The sequence below is a fragment of the Balaenoptera physalus genome, assembly GCF_965194825.1.
Source record: "Balaenoptera physalus genome assembly, chromosome: 14".
In the NCBI taxonomy this organism is placed as follows: domain Eukaryota; kingdom Metazoa; phylum Chordata; class Mammalia; order Artiodactyla; family Balaenopteridae; genus Balaenoptera; species Balaenoptera physalus.
In genome coordinates this window covers 62006425-62027688 of record NC_138893.1, presented here as the reverse complement: position 1 = coordinate 62027688, position 21264 = coordinate 62006425, and the positions used below count along the sequence as shown (strand labels likewise).

General features: G+C 40.6%; 1 protein-coding gene across 15 annotated transcripts in view; it reads right to left on the bottom strand.

Moving 5' to 3' along the window:
• The window catches only part of SGMS1 (sphingomyelin synthase 1), a 295457-nt gene that overhangs the window by 21369 nt on the left and 252824 nt on the right, over nt 1-21264 (bottom strand). For all 15 annotated transcript variants that reach the window (XM_082423837.1, XM_082423836.1, XM_082423829.1 and 12 more), the window contains one exon: nt 15740-16590. In XM_082423837.1, the coding sequence (XP_082279963.1) occupies nt 15740-16380 (641 nt within the window). In that variant the 5' untranslated portion in view covers nt 16381-16590. The remainder of the gene's footprint in view (nt 1-15739; nt 16591-21264) is intronic.

The following is a 21264-nucleotide window of genomic DNA, read 5'->3' as shown; positions in this document are numbered from 1 at the left end:
ACACTCTATATTGCTATTAACTGGGCTTCCTGAGGCCTTAAACATGAGTTGACATTCAACTGATGTACAAGTAGGGCCTATTCTGATGGGTCAGAGCTGACTCAGTACCTGTGGTTAAACATTTAGAGAGTGTCTTTTCTGTCATAAAAAAAGATGTGCAGAAAATTACAATGACATTAAAATGAGAATTCAAAACTTTTCTGACATTTAATGAGCCAAAGACATTAAACCATTGTACTTGTACATCCCAGAAACTGATTATCTTAGCAGATCTCCAAGGTAGCACGATGCCAAGAAAAGAGCCTGTCTCAGTGATAGCATCCAACCTCTCTCTGCTAACTATGTGGCCTTATAGGCTATTGACATCTCTGAGTCTCAGTTTCCTAATCTGTAAACCAGAAATAAGAACATTAGAAATAATGTATGGAAAATCCCTGCCATCCATGCACAATGGCGGTCAACAAACGTATACATTTTGTGGATGAATCACAAAATAAGCAAGAATTAGAATTAGACATCTTTTCCATTTCAAGTTTATTGGTGGTTCTAATGAAATTATTTGATACGTATATGTGAACATGTATACTGAGTTTGATAACTTCTCCTAATAGCAATTTCCACATAGGTTTGGCTTTAACTAGATTAAGTTGTACAAACTTAAGTGTATGCTTGAACAAGAATGTTCCTTCTAATTCTACCTGTTCTATCTTGTTCTACCACAGGCCAGAATCAGAGTCCTGTGGGTCTCCTCCTCCTCAACCTAGAGGGGTTCAAATTTTTCCTTGGCCCAGGGCAACCTGACATAAATAAACACAACTGTTTTGGAAACAGTGAACAGGCTTTCCTCTGAGGATACTGAACATTCACTCTATAACTGTACAATGTGCCTCTAATTTTATGCAGGATGGACATCCCTACTGGAGGAGAATTTGTATCATTTGTATCTTTTAACAAGAGGAATGAAGTGATATGTCACTTGTGTGATTAGAAATTAATTTAAAAATAACCCACGTAACTGTATTAGTATTTCATTCATAACTACACAGTTCACGTAAGGTCCTTAGGTTGTACGGGTAGAGTCTGGGTGTTTTGCCTCTTTACCCAGATTTTAGAAACTGGGTCAAAACTGCTTACCACAGAGAATGTCTTATTTTCTCTTATTAAAGCTGTGCTTGCCACCTCCAAGGACAAGAACTTATTCAGCATAAAGCTGTCTTTTATAAAGGTATGTGTCTCTAATTTCACTTGATGAAAAGCACAGTATAATTAAACAATATAAAGAGGGACAATACTAGAGAATATTACTAGACTATAAATGTCTTACCAAAATACTTGAAATACCCACGTGAATTTTACATTGTAAGATACGATGATCATTTTTCTCAAAAAGAAAATGCCCTCTCTCACCATCCTGTTCAAACAAACAGAAATGACTTGCCATTTTACTTGAACTATACGAAAAACATCTACCACAGAAAACTGTTAAGTCTATTTAGATATGTTAATCTCTTCAGATGAAGAGAAACAAATAAAATGACTCCTATCACTCCATTTTGGGAAAGATTACTATCTTAAAATCCCTTTGCCTGATGGTTTCATGGTGCACATAAGATACACACACGCACACACACACACACCAATAACTATTTCCATATCTCAAACTTGAGTCACATTTGAGAAGCAGTGAAAAGACTTAGGATTACCTGAGAATGAGGTATATGAAAAAATGATAACGGATAAGAAAAGACAAATTCTTTAACAAAAAATACTTTAAAAGTATCAAACATTAAAGATTCAGTCACATTTACTCTTTGACTTGAAGTGAAAAAGTCAAATGATTTTATCAATGTGACTTCATCAATACTAACACGGTGACAAGTTGGAAGTGACTATTAATAAGAACCTTCTGATCTTTGGTATTTACTTAATCTTTTTGAAAGCAAGCTTAGAATATCTTCAATGTATAATTTTAAACAAGAATCTCCTACCATAAACTTTAAAAAGCAGGATATAAAAGTGTTTCAAAAACTTGTATCCTGTTAAGGTATTTTTCCTTAATCAAACAATTTCACACATTAGAATTCTTTCTTACTTAAGTTTAAAAGTTCAAGATGTGCTTTAAAGAAAAAAGGTTTAAAGTAGTTAAAAATGTAACAAGACAACAAAAAAGCCACAGAGGAAACATTAATGAGGTATTTCCAGCGATTAAGCAAATGCCAAGGACAATATGCACATTATAATTCTCAAAACCACAATGCTGTTCTTCTCACATGGGATACATCTCTCCTTTCACGTTGGAAAGAAGCCTGTTTCCTATCTGCTTGCACTCTGCAATGACTATCACATCACAGACACTTGTACTTGGTCACGATTATCTATTCTTCTCTCAAGCATTTGAGTAATAGGCTCATTACTACTTTCTCTGACAGAAAAGAAAAACATACTTGTTAAATTCGATAGGGAAATAGGAATAAAAGTGTTAATATTTTATAGATAATCATTAAGACTTGCTAGAATGGTATGTTAGGTCCAGGATAACTTTATTAAACCTTTTACTATCCCTACTTAAAGAGGAAAAAGTACACAGAACCTGATTAATTACTACTAAATACAGGCTTAAAATAGCAGTACTGCTTTGCTTCTGGCATTTGATACAATGGTCTAAAATTCTAAAGAAAAAACGATGAAAGAAATGAATATACTGGAAAGTAAAATTAAAATACTGGAAAGTTCTTTTGTTTCCCGCAAGTTGTCTCTTTCTGAGCTGTAGCCAGAAGACACACAATTCTTTCAGTGCTCAGACCTGCTCTGCCAGCTCTTGAAACAAACAGGTCCTGAGACATAGCAGTGGAACTAAGCAACAATCCCAAAGTAGGAAGCGATAAACATAGGGGACAGCACATGTATCTGGACCAGGATCAGGGAGGCCCACATCTCTGGAGCAATCATGGAGGCCAGTGCACAGTTCAGGTCCCTCCAGTATATGCCACAGGGACAAGGCGTCTCCAGCTTATCTTCACACAGATGCTGGCTCTACCTTTAACAAAGGCTCGCGTGATGATTTGAATCATCTCAATTAACTTCCTTGGAAACTGGCTTCCTCACCAGCAAAACGGTATCTTTCTTATGATTCAGAGAAATGCTACTGAGGAATTTCCCCAGACTGTTATTAACAGTAACTAGGGTTTTGCCAAATTTCTCCTCTACGCCGAGCTCTGTGTCATTTAATTCTTAAAATAACCTGCAATGCAAAGCTATGATCCTTATTTTACAGATGGGGAAATTGCAGTTTCAGAGAGTCTAAGGTGAAATATAAATACATTACACAAGACAAAAAGATTCAGGAAATGGCTTCAAATTGTGTAAGAAATCCCAATTTTATTTTGAGACTACACTGTTGTGTACCAATAGATGAGCCAACATCCGATCACATTTAAGCTACATACCAAAATCCACTTAACTCAGATTTTTCACTTAGTGTTTTATGTCATATTTCGTATTGACCCAGACCTCTACAAAATAAGCACTTTTGATAGTTATTTAATGATAACCATGTTACTTATTAAAGTACTGAAAAAAATCCTTCTAGGTATCCAGAAGGAAACTGTCCATTCTTCATTATTGTTTGCACAGTCCGTGCCCAGTTAGATATGCTTACGCCCCCCTCCAATGTTTGGTCAGTCATTCTGAAATGTCATGCACTTCTCAACATTCTATCTCACCTGAACTTCCACTATGACCTTTGACCTAGTGTCCCTAATTCCACTTGTGCCTCCCTAAAATCCTTTCTACAAAGAGCAGCCAGAATCCTCTTTTGTTTGAAACAGTTAAACAGAGTATGTCCTTTAAAATCCTCCAATAGTTGCCAAATATATTTTGAATACAATCCAAATCCTTTGCCAAGCCCATGAGGCCCTAGATGATCTGGCCTGCCTCTCTCCAAGCTCACCTCCCACTGCTCTCCCTGTCATTCCTCAACTCCAGTCTGATGCCCTCGGTGCAACTGAACACATCACCCCAAGTCCCTCCTGCCTTAGGTAGGATCTCTGTGCCAGTCATTTCCTCTGCCTGGACTACTGGAACACTGCTTGTCACTCAGGTCTCTGAGGGACCACCTACTCTAAAGAAGGTGCCTGGTGCTATCTTCCATTTTACTTTCTTCATAGCCTCCCACTCCCATGCCCACATTCTGTTGAAGCTAACTCCAAAGAGTTTCTTAAATCTGTTTTCCTCCCTTTAATTCCTTGCTACTAGCCCGTGGATTCCCTGGATTACGACAACTGCTCATCTCTACCTAATGAAGTTCCAACTCCCCTCATGGGCCCCCCCTCCACGTGACCCCAAGCTACCTTAACCGTTTTATCTTGCAGACGTGAATTCCACTGCCCTGGGCAAAACGAGCCCCACTCATCGTTCCCTAAAACCCTAGTTTCTTGCTTTTGCCAGCAAATCTCTTTCCCTGGCCTCTCCTGTTACTCTATCCACCTACCTCAAATACCACCTCTGCATGAAGCCTCCTACATGTTCCCAACTGGGCAGAGCTACTTCATCCTCCAAAGCGCTTCAGAACTTGTTTTGTATTTTACGGTATTTTTAATAGTGAGATTGGCACCACCATTACCAACAGAGGCCCTCATTCCTTCTATGAGACGAAGCTCTGCAAGAAAGCTGCTCCTCACTTATGTTTTAGTCCCAGTGGGACTCGTGATGGTACCGGTAATATGGGCAACACCTGCGGTTCTGTGCTTTAGAGCTTCAGTTTTCACGCCCTCTGATAGTGCTTTCCTGCTTCTTCCCATAAATGTTTGTCCTTTAAACTCTTTAGGGCTTCCCTGGTGGCGCAGTGGTTGAGAATCTGCCTGCCAATGCAGGGGACACGGGTTCGAGCCCTGGTCTGGGAGGATCCCACGTGCCGCGGAGCAACTGGGCCCGTGAGCCACAGTTACTGAGCCTGTGCGTCTGGAGCCTGTGCTCCGCAACAAGAGAGGCCGCGATAGTGAGAGGCCCGCACACCGCGATGAAGAGTGGCCCCCGCTTGCCACAACTAGAGAAAGCCCTCGTACAGAAACAAAGACCCAACACAGCCATAAATAAAAATAAATAAATAAAATTAAAAAAAGAAAAAACTCTTTAATTTATCTGCCAGCATTAACCTCTGCTGATGCTCATCAATCCTTCACTTTGCATCGTTTCTGCACTTATATTTTAAGTGATGACACCTGCCAAGATGGCGACATTCATCCAAGTAAGGACTGTGAGTCCTAGCATCTTCCTCCCTTGCCTCCCCTGTCTCCTCATTGCTCTGTCTGGGCTTTCTACCCAGCACAGGAGTCTCAACTGCTCCAGATGGTGAATCATGAAAACCCAGGGCTTAATTCGGTACTTTAAGAAGGAAAATCCCAAGGAAAGCCTTGTAAAACAAAAAGGAAGGAATAAATGCTGTAGAGTAAACAGAAAAGTAAAAACATATGCTCTCCTGGGAGATCCAGAACTCGCCTAATATTTCCTGGGTGTGCACACAGGAGGATGGCAGTTTATGAATCAGGAGAATGAGATGGACCCACGTACCCAGCCCAGAAATGTGTCTGTACACGCACGGTGCCTCTTTGCCTTAAAAAAATCCAACTCAAAGAGATTTTTGCGTCTTTGGTATTAATTATGTTAACCACATTCCTGTTTAGCATATACTGTTTTACAGAAGGAAAAAGTAAGATGTAAAGAGTTTAAGTACTAGCCTGGGGCCAGAGCGTCAGTCAATGAGACAGCCACAACAAAACCCAGGTCTCCAGATTTTCAATTAGCTGCTCTTTTCACTAATGAAATTGTCAAGTTAAAAGGAAAAAAAAAAAAAAAAAGGTAGTGGCTTAGTGGCTTATATTTTTTTCTAAGTCCCACGTAAAAGGTCTGCAATATAATGCGAGAGTTAAGTTCAGGAAATGATCCATACTAGTTGAGGGAATTTGCAAAGAACAGATCATATTATAAAACTGTCCCCACTTAAGCCATCATTTTTAAAAAAATATTATTTCCTGGGTTAAATATAGATTGTAACATAAGGTAAAGAGAAAATGTTACGCTATAAGATATGAAAGACAACATCAATATGATCTACTTGAGTTATGAAGAATTAAAATCAAGTATCCTCTAGAAACTGCTGCATACATAAGTACCAAACAAAGAAGTTAATTTCTTGTTAGTATTTTAGGCTATTAACAAAAATGGTATGTGTGCATATATACATATGTGTGTGTATATATAATACATATATGTATGTGTACACATAACACAAATACATATATGTATACAGATCTTTCTTCATTCATTCCCTTCATCAAAACTTACCTTGAATCACATTCTTAAGGCTTGTTCAGTCACAGCGGGCAGAACTCAACAATGAATGTTTGCTCTTAAGCTAAAGGATTACCCTTAAAAGGAACCTTTTCTTTTTAACAGGGGGTTGGATTCTAAAAACATAGTAAGCACATACTTCATCAGCAATGGCTAACATTTACTGAATTCTAGGCACAGTAATCATCATAGTGCAATACTCAATTAATGTTAGCTGCTGCTATTATTATTTATTTATTCTCATAACAAATATATATATATGCTAGACATTATTCTGGGCACTGGGAAATACAATACAGCAGTGAACAAAATGGACAAAAAGCCTGCCCTGTGGTGCTTATATTCTAGGGGGAGGAGGCAGACAATAAACAAGATAGATGATATAGAGCATGTTAGGTAAGTGCTAAAGGGTATAAGTAAGCAAGAGTGTCACTGGAGGATGGGAGGTTACAATTTGGGGCTAAGTTGATCAGGGAAGGTGTCCCTGTATATGAGGGGGTTAACCATGAGGACATCTGGGGAAGAAGATTCCAAACAGAGGCTAGTATGTGTGGGTGTTGGCAGAGGGGTCAGGGAGCAGAGTGCATGAGGACATGAGGTCTGGAGGGACCTCCTTGGTCACCATAAGGACCTCTGACCTAAAAGCTGTATGAGGGGACTTCCCTGGTGGTGCAGTGGTTAAGAATCCACCTGCCAATGCAGGGGAAACAGGTTCGAGCCCTGATCTGGGAAGATCCCACATGCCGTGGAGCAACTAAGCCTGTGAGCCACAACTACTGAGCCTGCGCTCTAGAGCCCGCGAGCCACAACTAATGAGCCCACGTGCCACAACTACTGAAGTCCACGCGCCTAGAGCCCATGCTCCGCAACGAGAAGCCACGGCAACGAGAAGCCCGCGCATCACAACGAAGAGTAGCCCCCGCTCGCCGCAACTAGAGAAAGCCTGCGTGCAGCAACAGACCCAACGCAGCCAAAAATAAATAAATAAAAATAAATTTAAAAAAAAGTAAAACTGAAACTAATTATTAAAAAAATACAAAACTGTATGAGGTGGTAGAAGAGTGACATACACCAGCTTACTGTACAGTGACATTCTGTCTGCCGAGTTGACAAGTGACTTAAGGGAAAAAAGAATGGAAACAGAGAGACCAGTAGGAAGCTCCTGCAACAACCCAGGTAAGAGATGACGTTGGTTAGACCCAGGGCAACAACAGAGGTGGCGAGAAGTGGTGAGATTAACAGACCAGATGTGGGGTGGAAGCGAATACCAACAACAAAACCGAGGCGTTTGGCCTGAGAATGGGGCAGGACAGAGATGCCATTTACTAAGATGGGGATGGGGGTGGGTCAGGCTTGGGAACCAGGAGGACGCCAAGGACTCAGTTAAGTGCCTTATACACATTATCTCACTCCATCCACACAACAACGTTGAGATAAGACACTATTTTATTGTCCCCATTTTGTAGCAAGGAAACAACGCTACTACAAGTAGTTAAGTAATTTGACCAAATTCACCTCAGTTAGTAGATGGCTGTAGGGATAAGATGATCTCAAACCAGTAAGATTTACAGTATAACTGAATGCTTAACTACCATTACCATGATACAAACAGGTTGAGGGGGACATATGTGGTGACTTCTAAATAAGAGCATGAATACTTAGACAGACATCCCTGGTGGTTTTTTAAGAGAAGAGGGAAAGAGATGATCCCTGGGCACACTGTAAAATACAAGGCGAATGTGATACTACTTAAAAATACACACATATGTAGATTACACCTATATGAGCATACAGAAAAATATGAAAAGGAATATGAAACCAGATGTTAGCATTATTTATCTCAGGCAACGTAAGTAAATTTTTTTTCTTTTTGTTTACCTTCTAATTGGCCTACAGGCAAGATACATTACTTAGTTTTTCCTTTAGTGTCATAAATAAAAATTAACTCATGAAAACTAATTTATTGCACCAATGTATTATTTTTTTTTTTTTTGCTTTCTCTCCCTTTTATCCTAAGTCTCAGTTTAAAAAGCCTCTTTTAATATTTATGTTAACTTAAAACCTAAATTGCTGGAATTACTGAATTTAGTTTCCCTACAATTCCTAGGGTTTAGGCTAGTATTTAGGTCTTGAGACCTAAACTGGTAAAAATTAGAAGAGGTGAAAGCGGGTAAGACCATCTGTGAGCTAACAAAGTGAGAATGAGAAGTGAGGTAGAGCCTGGAACCGAATCTGGTGCCTAGAGTGACTGTCCTTCCCAGCTCCAAGGCGGGGGAGCAGAGGCCTGCAAAAGCCTAGGACGTCCAGATTACACGGGAAGATAATGGGACAGGGAAAGTCCCCAGGAAGGAAAACAGGATCTTAACCCCGGGCTCTGCTGCCCAGGGTCAGTATCAAGGGGAGAAAACTTGCTAGAAACAGCAAGAAAAAGTCTAAGGTTGGGCGCTCCTGGTCAGCAGTCTTCAGTGGAAAAGCGTGACTGCACGGAGGCAGAGGGCATTTCCCAGACCCATGGTGAGTAAGGCCCATGCCACACCACACCTAGGAGGTCACAGGACAGCAGTCAACTAGGACAGAACTCAGTACGCTTTCTACAAACTACTGTGGAACGGCAAGTTGGGACAGCTTTCAGGTTTGGCAGGTCCATCCTGGGGCAAGTATGAATGTCTCCTGGATGGTATATGACACATAAACCTTATTATCCAACACAGGACTGATCTGTTTTCATTCTATCTGTCCTCTGCATGTTGAATCTATGCTACTATATCTGCTACGAAAACACATTTCCAGAGGACAGATGCCTATTATACCAGGACATGGTGAGACTGGATTTATACTGAAAAGCCTTCAATCCTCAATATATTCTGTGTGGGATCTTGGGCAAGTCAACAGCTTTTCTGTGTCTCAGGTATCTTCACTGAGACAAGAGAACACACTGCTTAAAGAGTTGATTGGATGAAATGACAGTGCATGTAAAAAAAAAATTCTCGCCACTCAAATGTTTGGAATCTGCCGTTTGAACAGGGCGATAATGATTTTTGACAACATGGATGAAAAGGAACAGAAGAAAACAGACTTTGAGTAAGTATATAATAGATGCAGGCACATATGTAGAGAGAGAAGAAAGGAAGGGAAGGGACGACCTATGAGCTCTTAACTTGCTTTATGGCTGGAGAGGAATATGACAGTCTATCAGCCAATTAAATAATGTGCTAGATGCCCCCAAAGCTGCAATAACATGAGGGAATTTTTGTCCTCATGAGTTTTATACTTTAGGATAGTCTGGACAACACGCACTTTAAAAACCTGAGATGTTGCTGTGAAAACAAACAAGAATTCCCCAGGAGATAACCTCTATGTAGCTTTGTTTTGCTCCCTGCTACATCCCTAGCACCAGTCTTCAATAATTCTTGACAAATTACTAAATGTAAAGATGCCCTGAAGTTCCATTAGAGACCAGCCTAGCCTAGTGGTCCACAATGTACCGTCGATTTCTCATAAAGTGAAACAGCCTTGAAAAAAAGGCTCTTCTGGAACTTGGAAAATAAACTCTATTGAAGGGACCTGTTTCATCTCAAACGCTCTACATCAACAGCTTTTAAGAACGTAACTTAGTCACAACCATCAGAGACTAAAAAACAATTGAAAAAATGTTGACAATAACTGTGGTCATAAACTACCTTGGGGATTAGAAGAGGAAAGAGATAAGTACTTTGATCCAATCAACTTAATGTGAAAAGAAACACTGATGGAATCAAACTGGGGTAAAATGAAAGATAAATGTTAGTGGAGAGTCTAGCCTGTTGAATAAGACACAAAAGAAACAAACAAAAAAAAAAATCAAATTAGCACCTGACAGCAGCAGTTGCCAATCAGCACAAGGATTCTGTCCTTGGAAATTACATTCCATTCACAGGAGAGAGGCAAATGCTGTAGATAAACCTTCTAATGTTGGCAGACACCCTCCTAACAAATAAGGCCTCCAAACCCAGGGCATTTATCAAAGGAAAAAACACAAAATAAGTATTTTCCAAAGCGGTCTCCCAACATAAAAAACATACTGCTGCCAAACATCTAAAAATCCACTGCAGTACTCTCAGAATGTAATCGTGAGAAAGCCACACTGGAAAACTGTATCTGTTCCTTCCTTAGGGATCAAGGAAGCCCCCAGAAACAGTTCCGAATAGAGATGTCAAGTCTTAAGCAGGATCTGCCAACAGCACTTCCTTCTCTAGTTCCTTTCCTTTTGGCATGAGATCAGTTTTCAAAGAACCTACTTGGTGACCATTCTACCACTCTCTCCATAACTCTATACAACTGTTTATGCTAGAATATTCTACTCCATGTCCAAAATGCCTCAACCACAAAGCTCTTTCAACTCCACCCCACATCCCAACTATCCAATGGCTCCTTTTCTTTTTTCTTCAAATCTTTACACCACCAGTGGATCAATATATCCTGCAATATTTAATTCACCTTTTTACTATCTACCCTCACTCCCCAACTGACTTGTGCTACTCCTTTTAGGCAAATATCTGATCTAAAAGCAGCCATGACAGAAAACAAATATACACATCACCTGACTTTGCTCTGAAGTAAAATATATTCAAGCAACGTTGAGAGAGCGCTCAAATTAGTGAATTCTATCTCAATCTATGGTTCATTCCTCATTAAATTTCATATAAAATTCAGAGATTCACAGAGAGACCCAAAAACCCTGTATGAGATACTGTAACAGAAGTCAGCCCTGTGGCTATAAAAGATTAAGGAGCTCTAAACGTAACAGAAGCCATAGCTTCTAGGAAGTTTATCCCTTCCCCCCACCCCAGCACAAAATGTATTCATTGGCCAAACGTGAGTCATCACATTTGGGTCATCTTCCAACTGGACCATTTGTAATGGCATCCTAACACCCACCCCCCACCTTCCACTCTTGCTTCCCTATTCTCTAAACTGCAGCCAGAGGGCTTCTTTTAAAATACCAATCTGTTCACATCATTCTCCTCTAATGACATCATCACACTTGGAACAAAAATCCTGCCTCTTTTTCCACAGCCCAGGATGCCATCCACACCTCCCTGAGCCCGTGTCACCGCTTCCTCCCAGCTCGCTTGGCCACACAGGCCCGTGGCTATTCCCCAGGTAAACCTCAGAGACTCTGTACTTGCTGTGTCTCCTGTCTTGACTGCTCCTGCCGCAAACACCTACTTGGTACACCCCCATTTGATTCGGGTGTCTGCTCAACTGTCACCTCATTAGAGGACTTTTCTGATCACCCAATCTAAAATACCACCTCCTCCCCACTATCCCCAACGCTTTCTAACCCTTTAGACTGCTTTATTTTTCTCCATTTCTCTTATCACTGCCTGGTATTATATATTCATTTGTTCACGACTGGTACACCCTGGTCAGAATACAAGCTCCGTGAGGACATCAGGGACCTCTGCTCACTGCAGCACCCTCAGGGTCTACCACAGTGCCTGGCACACAGTACATTCTCAGTGAATACAAGTTGAATGAATGAATGAATTTTAAACGAGCACTTTCTATGTGCCAGACTCTGTATCAGGCAGTGGGATATAAAGATGAATGACAAAAAGGATCTGGTCTTTTCCTTTGGGGAACTTAAAAGTCTAGCAATGAAGGAGACACACACACAATAAATAAAATGGACTGTGATATGAGCTTGAAGTGTTCAAGGAAAACCGTGGAGTAGAGTAGCTAGAGATGAGGTAGAACAGCCTGGGGTCAGATTATGAAGGACCCTAGGCTTCAGGCTAAGGAACTGGGCCTCCATCTGAGCACCTGCTATTCATCACTAAGTAGGAATGGAAAGAGGTAATGAATCTGAAATTAGAATGGACAGAACTTAGTGACTATTTATATGAAAGGAACTGAGAAGTTCTAGGTTTCTAGGAAATGTCACTGCCCACGTAGGAGGAAGAAGAAGTTGAAAGCAAAAGACGACAAATCCGGTTTTAGAAAAGTTGAGTTTGAGGTACCTATGACCACCATACTAAGTCATAATGCTTTCTCGAGTGGCTAGAAAATCCTTGGCTTGGAAATTCTGCCACCCTGCTCGCTCCTTGGCCTTCTTCTCGGTGGGCGTTTACAACGTCCTAATAGCGCTGAGCCACCTGTATCACATTTGGGTGCCATCGTGGCAGCCACGATATAGCCATGCATGGAAAGTCCCTACCAAATCTGTCCGTTTAACATATTCTTTAATCACACTTTCTTAAAACAAGGGATACCTGTTTTGCAGTGAAGTCTGACACAAATGCAGAGATTTCCCAGGAATTTTTCCTAGTCAGTGGCTTGAAAGTCCAATTCTAAATGGGGAGACAACATTATTTACAATTTTAAAAATCAAAAAGTTGTCAAGGACAGGCATTGTTGTTGCTTTCCAACTTCACGACGTTATGGAAGCCCCATGCGGACCTATGTATATATCAGCATATGTACATATAGACATGAGGGGGAGATGTTAAGAATGAAAGGAGGCAAAAAAAATTTAAGTACAAAAAGCAAAACTTATGTTTAACAGTAAAGGACAACTGTATACAGCATAAGGATAGAACCAAATGTCACAATGTCATAAATTCGGGCACCAATGTTTTCTAGCACCTTGAACATATGGCTGAAGGGTTTGCTGTCGGGAGATACTGCTCAAATTCCGGCATATCATTTCTCAATAAGTCATCCTCTACAGTTTCAGCCCCTGATTCTTCTCTAAAAAGTAGAAGATAAAGAAGCAAGAAGGAATAGGATGATTTTTAAAGGCTCTAAGACTCTTAAAATCAAAGTAAAATTAAAATGTCCCTTTGGAAATTATTGACCAGGCAGGTTTAATTCCTAGGAGGTCTGGACATACTCCTAAGTAGCAAACCTCCTGGTGGAGGTTGGGGAGAGGGGTCAAGTGTCAGAAGAGTCAAGCACAAACAGAATGGTTATCACTTTTAAACAGAATATTCCATAACCAGAAGGATCCATTTCCCCAACATGCCTAACAATAAAACTGTTACACTGCCATAGCCAAATAACTAGAAACAAGGGATCTCTCTGACTGTATGAAACAGTTTAATCTTCTTTATGAAGGCCAGGGAAAGGGAGCTCATTAATACCCACTGCTTGGTATGTCAAGCTCTATCTTTCTTCCTACCTCTTCCATGTCTGGTGTGCCACACACACTGAAGACAGGTCTCAAGGACGGAGATGGGAAGCCAGAGATGCGTCCCAGTAGCAGGACAAGGGTGGGGATGCCTAGGATTATCATGACAACAGTTGGGTTATCCTGCTGACGTGGAAACCAGAGAGAGGACCTTAAAGAATCCTTAGTTGGATGTACTCTGGACGAAAAATGCTCTGCAGTTGATAATACTCAAACATAACTGGCCCATTCAATAATGTTAGAATCAAATAAAACCGAGTTGTATAGAACAATAGAAATCATCCAGACTGAGAGGTCTTTATTTATCTGTGAGAAAAACAAGGCTCCTGAGATTTGCAGATTCATGCACACCACCCAGCATGTGAGGGCATGGCTGGGGCCGGAGCGCAGGCTGCCTGTGTCCTAGCCCTGGGTTAATTTTGCCCAAGGCGTGAGTCAACTGATTTATGGCTGTAGAACAATTTAAATATACAAATGACTACAGTACTAAATACCGGTAAAACATGAAATTAGAAAGCTTAAAGGAAACAGATTTGAGGAAAAGTCCCTGCTGAGAGAAATATAAATAGTAATATACTTTAAAGAAATTATCCCTATGGTTAGGACACTTCTTAGAACAATAAAATTATTCAAAAGTCACAGTTCTGTGAAAGATTTGAACCTGCACATGTTATGTACAAGTATGTAATGATATATACTGGGGCAGTAAATTATTAGGTTGCATGTAAGAATTTTGATAAAAACCAGAAAACAAACTCATATAAACAAAACAACAAAAATCAGGAAGACCCCAGGAAACCTAATCTGAGTTGACCTTGCCTCTGAAGTGGCAAAACGTACGGGCATTGTTTTCTAATGAGCTTCTAGGGAAAAAAGCTTGAAAGTCAAAAGCAGAACTGAAGTTTGACAGCCTGAACAATGTAATTAATAAATTTTGATCATCTCATATTTCTAAGGCCTATTCTTATCTACTTAGCCTCTTAAAACTAAAGCAAACAAAAAACAGTCTTCCACCAAATCAAATGCATCCCAGGCCATTGCTCCTATTTCAAATTTAGCTTAAACTCCAGGATTGTCAAACCAGCCCCCAAATAAAAACTGGTCACTTAAATTACTTCCTTTATACAAGGTTAAGATAGTCCTTTCCTGGCAAAGAGTCAGGAATTGCTTCTATTTCCACTTGTAGATACATAATTTATAAGGTAAAAAAAACACAGACCTTATGAAACGTACCAGGAAAAAAACTCATCATTTCCGTTAAAGTTCAACATAAATTCTCAGTCTGCATTTTGTTTTCTTGATTTAAGATGATCTCCTTAATATTCAACCATACTGTGGGTCATGAGACACAGTCCACCAGAGAGAAACTCAGATCCTTAGCAAACCAATTTCCAACTCCCATGCATGGAAGCCATAAAGATGTTCCGCTAATGGAAAAAATCAGACACCAAAGATGAGGGCAATGTAGGTGTTTAGTTCGCTACAGGCAACCCAAGCAAACAGCTTGTCTGCATTGAGTTTAGAGCTTGGGACATGAAAGCCACTTTGGATCCACCTGAAACTGAAAGGAGATACCTGTTTAAAAACCCTGAGAAACTTGAAAAGAATACTGCTTTAAATGCCACACATTCTATAAAAGGTGGAAAGCCATGTACCTTCATCCATATCCCACCTAAAGTCATTCCCTGTGGGTACCATTCTCCCACTAGTCCAAGCCACTCTGGACTAGCTGTTCTGAATTCTTTGTGTGAAACATCTTTAAATACACATTGCTAAGTTCTAGATATCTGACTCTGTGTGGGAAAAGCTACACAGCCACTCATGGCCCATAGGCCAACTGTCTGACAACTGATTTGATGGGTTTAAAACACCAAGACTGGGTAGTTTTTCTGTGGTTCAATAGCCTGTACACTCTGAAGATGTCTGAGGGTTTTCTTTCCTGTGAAGTGAAAATAGAAAAACCTCATCTCTAACGATTCTACTCATCATTCTGTATGAATCTTGTACAAAACAGGCAACAAGCACAGAACTTTCTTAAAGTTGCCAGAGCTTTAGTTGGTTCAACAGAATATGTGGTTTAAAAAAAAAAAAAAAAAAAAAAGAGAGAGAAATGTGCTTTGATTCCTACTGCTTGATAAATTTCATTTCCCAATAATGAATATTAAACATCTGCAGTGAGAAACCCCAATCACTGAATCCGCAAGCTTTTGCTTTACTTACTTGTATTTTAAGAGCAGCCACTGAATTAACCAGAGTCCTACAAGGATCATGCCATTAATTTCACAAATAGAAAAGGCCCACTGCACCCGGTTAAAATGGTCAAAAAACGTGTCCGGTAGTGGAGGCTGCACCTCCTTAGGAGGTACTCGTTCATGGACGACCGAGATCATCACTGTGGTGAGAACAAAGCAGGAAAGTGCATAAAGAAAGGCCAGGAAAGTCTTGCCCCACTCCATGGGGTACTGGGAGCGCTCTGGTTCTGGCATGGGGATCTTTATCATCTCCTTCCTATACCCATTTGGCATCCCGTTGGGTTTGACCTTGATGCTGAAGCTGCCGTCAGGGGCGAGGATGTCTGTGCCAATGCAGAGGTGCCCATTGGCGTGGCCGTTCTTGTGTGCTTCCAAGTGGTGCTCCATCTTCAGGGTCTCTATCATGTGCAAGAGCCGCTGCCCATTGTCGGAGGAGACTCGGCACAGGGGGGGTTTTGTGAAATCCTCCTGGGTTAGGTTGATCAAGTCGCAGCCTGTGAAATGTTCCAGAGGATCACAGTACTCTGGCATAGCATTCTCCTGCAGCCAGTCTGCCACCTTCCTGGGTGACCAATAAACCACTTCCTTCATTGTACTGGCAGACAGCATGCGGCCCCCCGCTTGCTCCCGGCAGGTCAGCAGTCACCGTTCCTGCAGGGCAGGACACTGCGCCTCCGTGGTGCACTCATCCTGTCAGGCCTCATGACAGACTTGTGTGGCGAGGTGGTCAGGGCAGTTTTTAAACACTTCATGTAGCTGTTCGGGGTTCTTGAGTGCTTGAGCATTAATTCACCTCATTTTTGAACAAGATTCTTCCTTCTGTGGAGGCAAGAGAAAAAGTCAAGACACTGGGACTCGAAAATCAATCCCCTCAAAATGCAAAACCTTAACATGCATAAGGAAAATGGAAAATCAGTTACTGGTAAAGTCCATAGTTTTCAAACATGTATTAGTTTAAGGGACCACTGATTCCCTGGTTAGTCTTAATAGATATCATAAAAGAGAATCACAGAAATGTTGAGCTTCAGGATCATCTGGTCCAACAATTTTATACTCTTCTATAAAAAATCAGTGAGTTCCTTTTTCCAAATGTGCTTGGACCCCAAATCTATAAAAGAGTTACAAATGTAGATGTTTAGGTTGAAACAGATGGAATGAAGGGCCAGGGTCCTCCTTGCTCTGATGATATCTTTACTCCCAGCCTCCAGGAGGTTTCGTGGGATACCATAATTTCAAAATCAGTGCTCTGAACCAACTCCCTCACTTATGTGTGAGGAAACTGAGTACCAGAAGGTCAAGGAACCTGCCCGTGGTCAAGTGGCAGCTTGCATAAAAGAGCTACAAGTTTCCAAGTCCTGGTTTACTATATTTATTTATTAAAATACTTAACCAGTGATGTGGCAATAACCAAAATGCACATCTGGAGGGGAGATTCAAAAGCAGAATTCAAAGTTTTATAAATTTATTTATGTATAAATATATGTATAAAAATGTATATATATTACATATACATATATTTAACCACAATTATGGTTAATGAACATAACATTAACATGGGAAAGAAATATATCACATACTGACTGAAGTTCTACTTGATGATGGGCTTGGGGACATTTTCTACTTCTCTCCCACCTACTTTTCTTTAATAAGCATGCATTAATTTTGTAATAATCATTTAAAATGAAAAAAAAAAAAGAAAAGTTAAAAATGAAAGACCTAGCTCTATAACAAAGCATCATGGTTAATGAAACATGGCCTTTGGCAAAAGACAGACCATAGTTTGACTTTCAGCATCTCCGTGCATAACCTACTACTTGAACTTCAGCTTATTAATCTGTAAAATGGACATAATCAAATATCTCCTTCACAGGGTTGTTGTCAGTACTTTAAACACCACATGTGAAAGTTGATGATACACAACCTAGCACTAAAAAGGGTCTGCTTTTTTGTTTCTGTTTTTGTTTTCTATGGCTGAGTAGCATTCCATTGTAAATATATACACTACATCTTCTTTAGCCATTCATCCATGGATGCACACAGGTTATTTCCATATCTTGGGTATTGTAAATAATGCTGCAATGAACAAAGGGGTATATATGCCTTTTTGAATTAGTGTTTTCCTGTTCTTCAGATAAATACCCAGAAGTGGAATAGCTGGATCACATGGTAGTTCTCTTTCAGTTTTTTTGGGAACCCTTATACTGGTTTCCATAGTGGCTGCATCAATTTACACTCCCACCAACAGTGTACACTTGCCATTTGTGACAACATGGATGGACCTAGAGGGTATTATGCTAAGTGAAATAAGTCATATGATATCACTTATATGTGGAATCCAAAAAAAAAAAAAAAAAAACAAACCAAAACAAAACAAAACTTACAGATACAAAGAAGACATTGGTGGTTACCAGAGGAGAGGAGGGTTGGAGGTGAGCGAAATCGGTGAAAGAGGAGTCAATTATATGGTGACCGATGGCAACTAGACTTGTTGTGGTGATCACTTTGTAGGGTACACACATATCAAATTATTGTAGAATATAAAACTAAAGTTATTTGTCAATTACGCCTCAGTAAAAAAAAGGTAGGGTCTTTTTATCTTTCTCAAATTTTCTATCATATCCAATAGTTAACGGTACGCTATAGCTCATGACGAAAACACACTCTCCAATAGTGGGCTAACTTTTTTTTTATCTCAAAAGAATGTTGTGTTGGGACTTCCCTGGCAGTCTGGTGGTTAAGACTCTGCACTTCTAATGCAGGGGGCGTGGGTTTGATCCCTGGTCCGGGCACTAAGATCCCACATGCCTCAGGGCGTGCCCAAAAAATAAAAAACAAAATAAAATAAAATAAAATAAAGTTGTGTTAATTGCAAAAAAAAAAAAAAAAAACTGCACAGGTTTGTAGGTTTAAGAGATAGAAATCAGTGACGACAGTGTTTCCTAAGTATGCTTTGTGGAATAATAATCTGATAAAAGGCTCCATGCTTTAAAAAAAAAATTCAAATGAGCCTAGGAACTGCATACCGTAATCCTTCCTAGGGCCAGCAGTACACATTAGCATGTTAGAATCTCCTGGAAATCCTCCAGTAAAGAAACTCTACCAGGATTTCTTAAACTGACTTCATCAAGGCTGTCCTGCTCTCCACCGCTTTTTCTCCTTAGTAACTATGAACTCCCTATGGACACACTGGGAGGTACTGGCACAAAGAGGACCTGAACTCAGGTCTTCTGATTTCAAAGTCCAAACTTGTCCCTACTGAACCCCCAAATCTGACTCTGGAATGAAAATGGACAATATGTCCAACTTCCAACTTCCCAGACCAAATAACAATCAACCAAATGGCAGCAAAGCTTAAAAGCTATTCCAGACCTTGCAAAAGAGTTGGGCATTCTCTCTTCTGAACATCTACAGTGCTGTGCACCTTCCTGACATATTCCCTTGTGGTCAAGTGTCTGTCTAGACTGTCCCAGGGGGCTATGAGTGACCGTGGAAGGGCTACAATCTTTAAGCATCCAGGTATCTTACCTTCCCAGGGCCCAAAAGGTGCTCAATCAATATCTACTCAATATCTAAGGGAATGTCCCTTATAACTAGCAACATGTAGATGGTTTAATGGAAAGTAAAACTACTGAAAATGCCATTGATACTGAAAATTGCTTTCAAACAACTTGAATGGTCAAGGAGAATAAGATGGGCATCCTCCAGAAAGAAATATGAAACCAAAGTGAATCTCTGGCCACTTAAAAACCACTGCAGAGGGGCTTCAATCATCACTACTACTACCTAGAGTGACAAGAAGACACCCACCAAATGGGAGTCCTGGCAGAAGGTCCTGTACGAAAGGGAATCTCTTGGCATCAGACCCCAAACCTCTCTCCAAATATTCCTCAGCAGAATTAGGATAAGAGCCGAGGGAACGCTCAACAGCTTGAAGTGGTTATGAGAACTCTAAAGAAAAATCCTCGATTGAATGTTCAGGCCCAGGGAAATGAACATGGGCTTTTCATATAGGTTCTTCACTTCTCCCCTTGCCTGATTGATGCAGGAAGTCTACCAGGAGGGAAAACCCCTCAGAACCACAAAGAACAGACCAAGGCCAAGGTACTATTTCACTTCTCTTTGATGAGGAAACAGTCAGATAATCTCCTCTTCAGACACAATCATCTTCAAAATAGAAAAATATCAAATGGTAGGAGACCATATAGGGCCATGAGACACACACACGCACGTGCACACACTCTCTCTCTCTGGCATTGCAAGCTTCTATCCAAATGAAGGAACACTAATCTTGCAAAAAGCAAGTCCGTCAGGCAGTCTGAGACAGCCAGTAGAATTCTTAAGAGACAGCAAGATAAACCAATAGCTTCCATTAATTGACTAGGACAAAAAACTGTTCACTCCTTAAGACAGTTCCTATGATTCCCCCCAATTTGGAATGCTCCTTCGAATCCTCTTCAACAAGTTCCAGATTCTTCCCTTAGCCTTTAAGGTCCTTCTCTGCAAAGCCTTTCCAGGCCACTCCTTCACAATCTTCCCCCCTCTCCGAATTCCTACGTCACTGATATCTGTGCCACAAAATATCATTTCACTGTCTTGTGTGCACGATGTGGTAGAAAGAGCACCAGCTGCGTGAGGCGGGGAGCCTGCAGTTGAGACCCAACTCAGCTACGTCTCTTCTTGACAAAATCCTTTAACCTCTTCAAGCTCAGATTCCTCTGGAAAATGGGATTAACAACTACCTTACCTACCTTCACACAAGCTGCTACTGCTGTGACGAGCATGTAAAAGGAATGAAAGCTATTAATTACGCCAAGAAATATGTCTTGCTCTTTTTTGTAATATCCTGCTTCCTTTCTATTTGCCCAACAGGGCCCATAGTGACATTTCATAACTATTTAATGAAGCTGCCACTTCCAAATGGCATTTTTAAAAGCCCAAATCATTCGGACACACATGAGGAAACACATCTTTCAGAATTTCATGAGAAAAGAAAATTTATATTTCAAGCAAGATTTGAAGCTTGAAAATCAAGGCATACACGTAGTTTCCCTGCAGCTGATGCTGAAATCACGTGATAGGGAAAAACCTCATTTCTATGGAAGTAACTATTGGGCAGCTACTCAGTGCTTCAAAGGCCACAGCTAAAAGATGAGGACTTACTCACTGACCCCAGAGCCTGGCTGTAGGAGGAGAGGTGAGGCAGTGACTGTCCCCTGGACCCATACACTCAACTTAGAACATACTGTGGTGTTTCTGAGAAGGGAAAGGCAAACTGCTTTCATATCTAGACCCAGAAGACTGTATGTTAGGCCGGACTCAGAAAACAACTACTACCACCATCCTCCAGAAAAGCCACCCTGAATCCATTACTGGGAGAAAGTTAAGAAATAACGTAGTGCTCACATCATTAGACTTAGTTCTCAGAACTGGGAAGATGTAATAAAAGAAAAAAAGCTGTACATAAACTCTTTATTCCAAAACACTACAGAATTT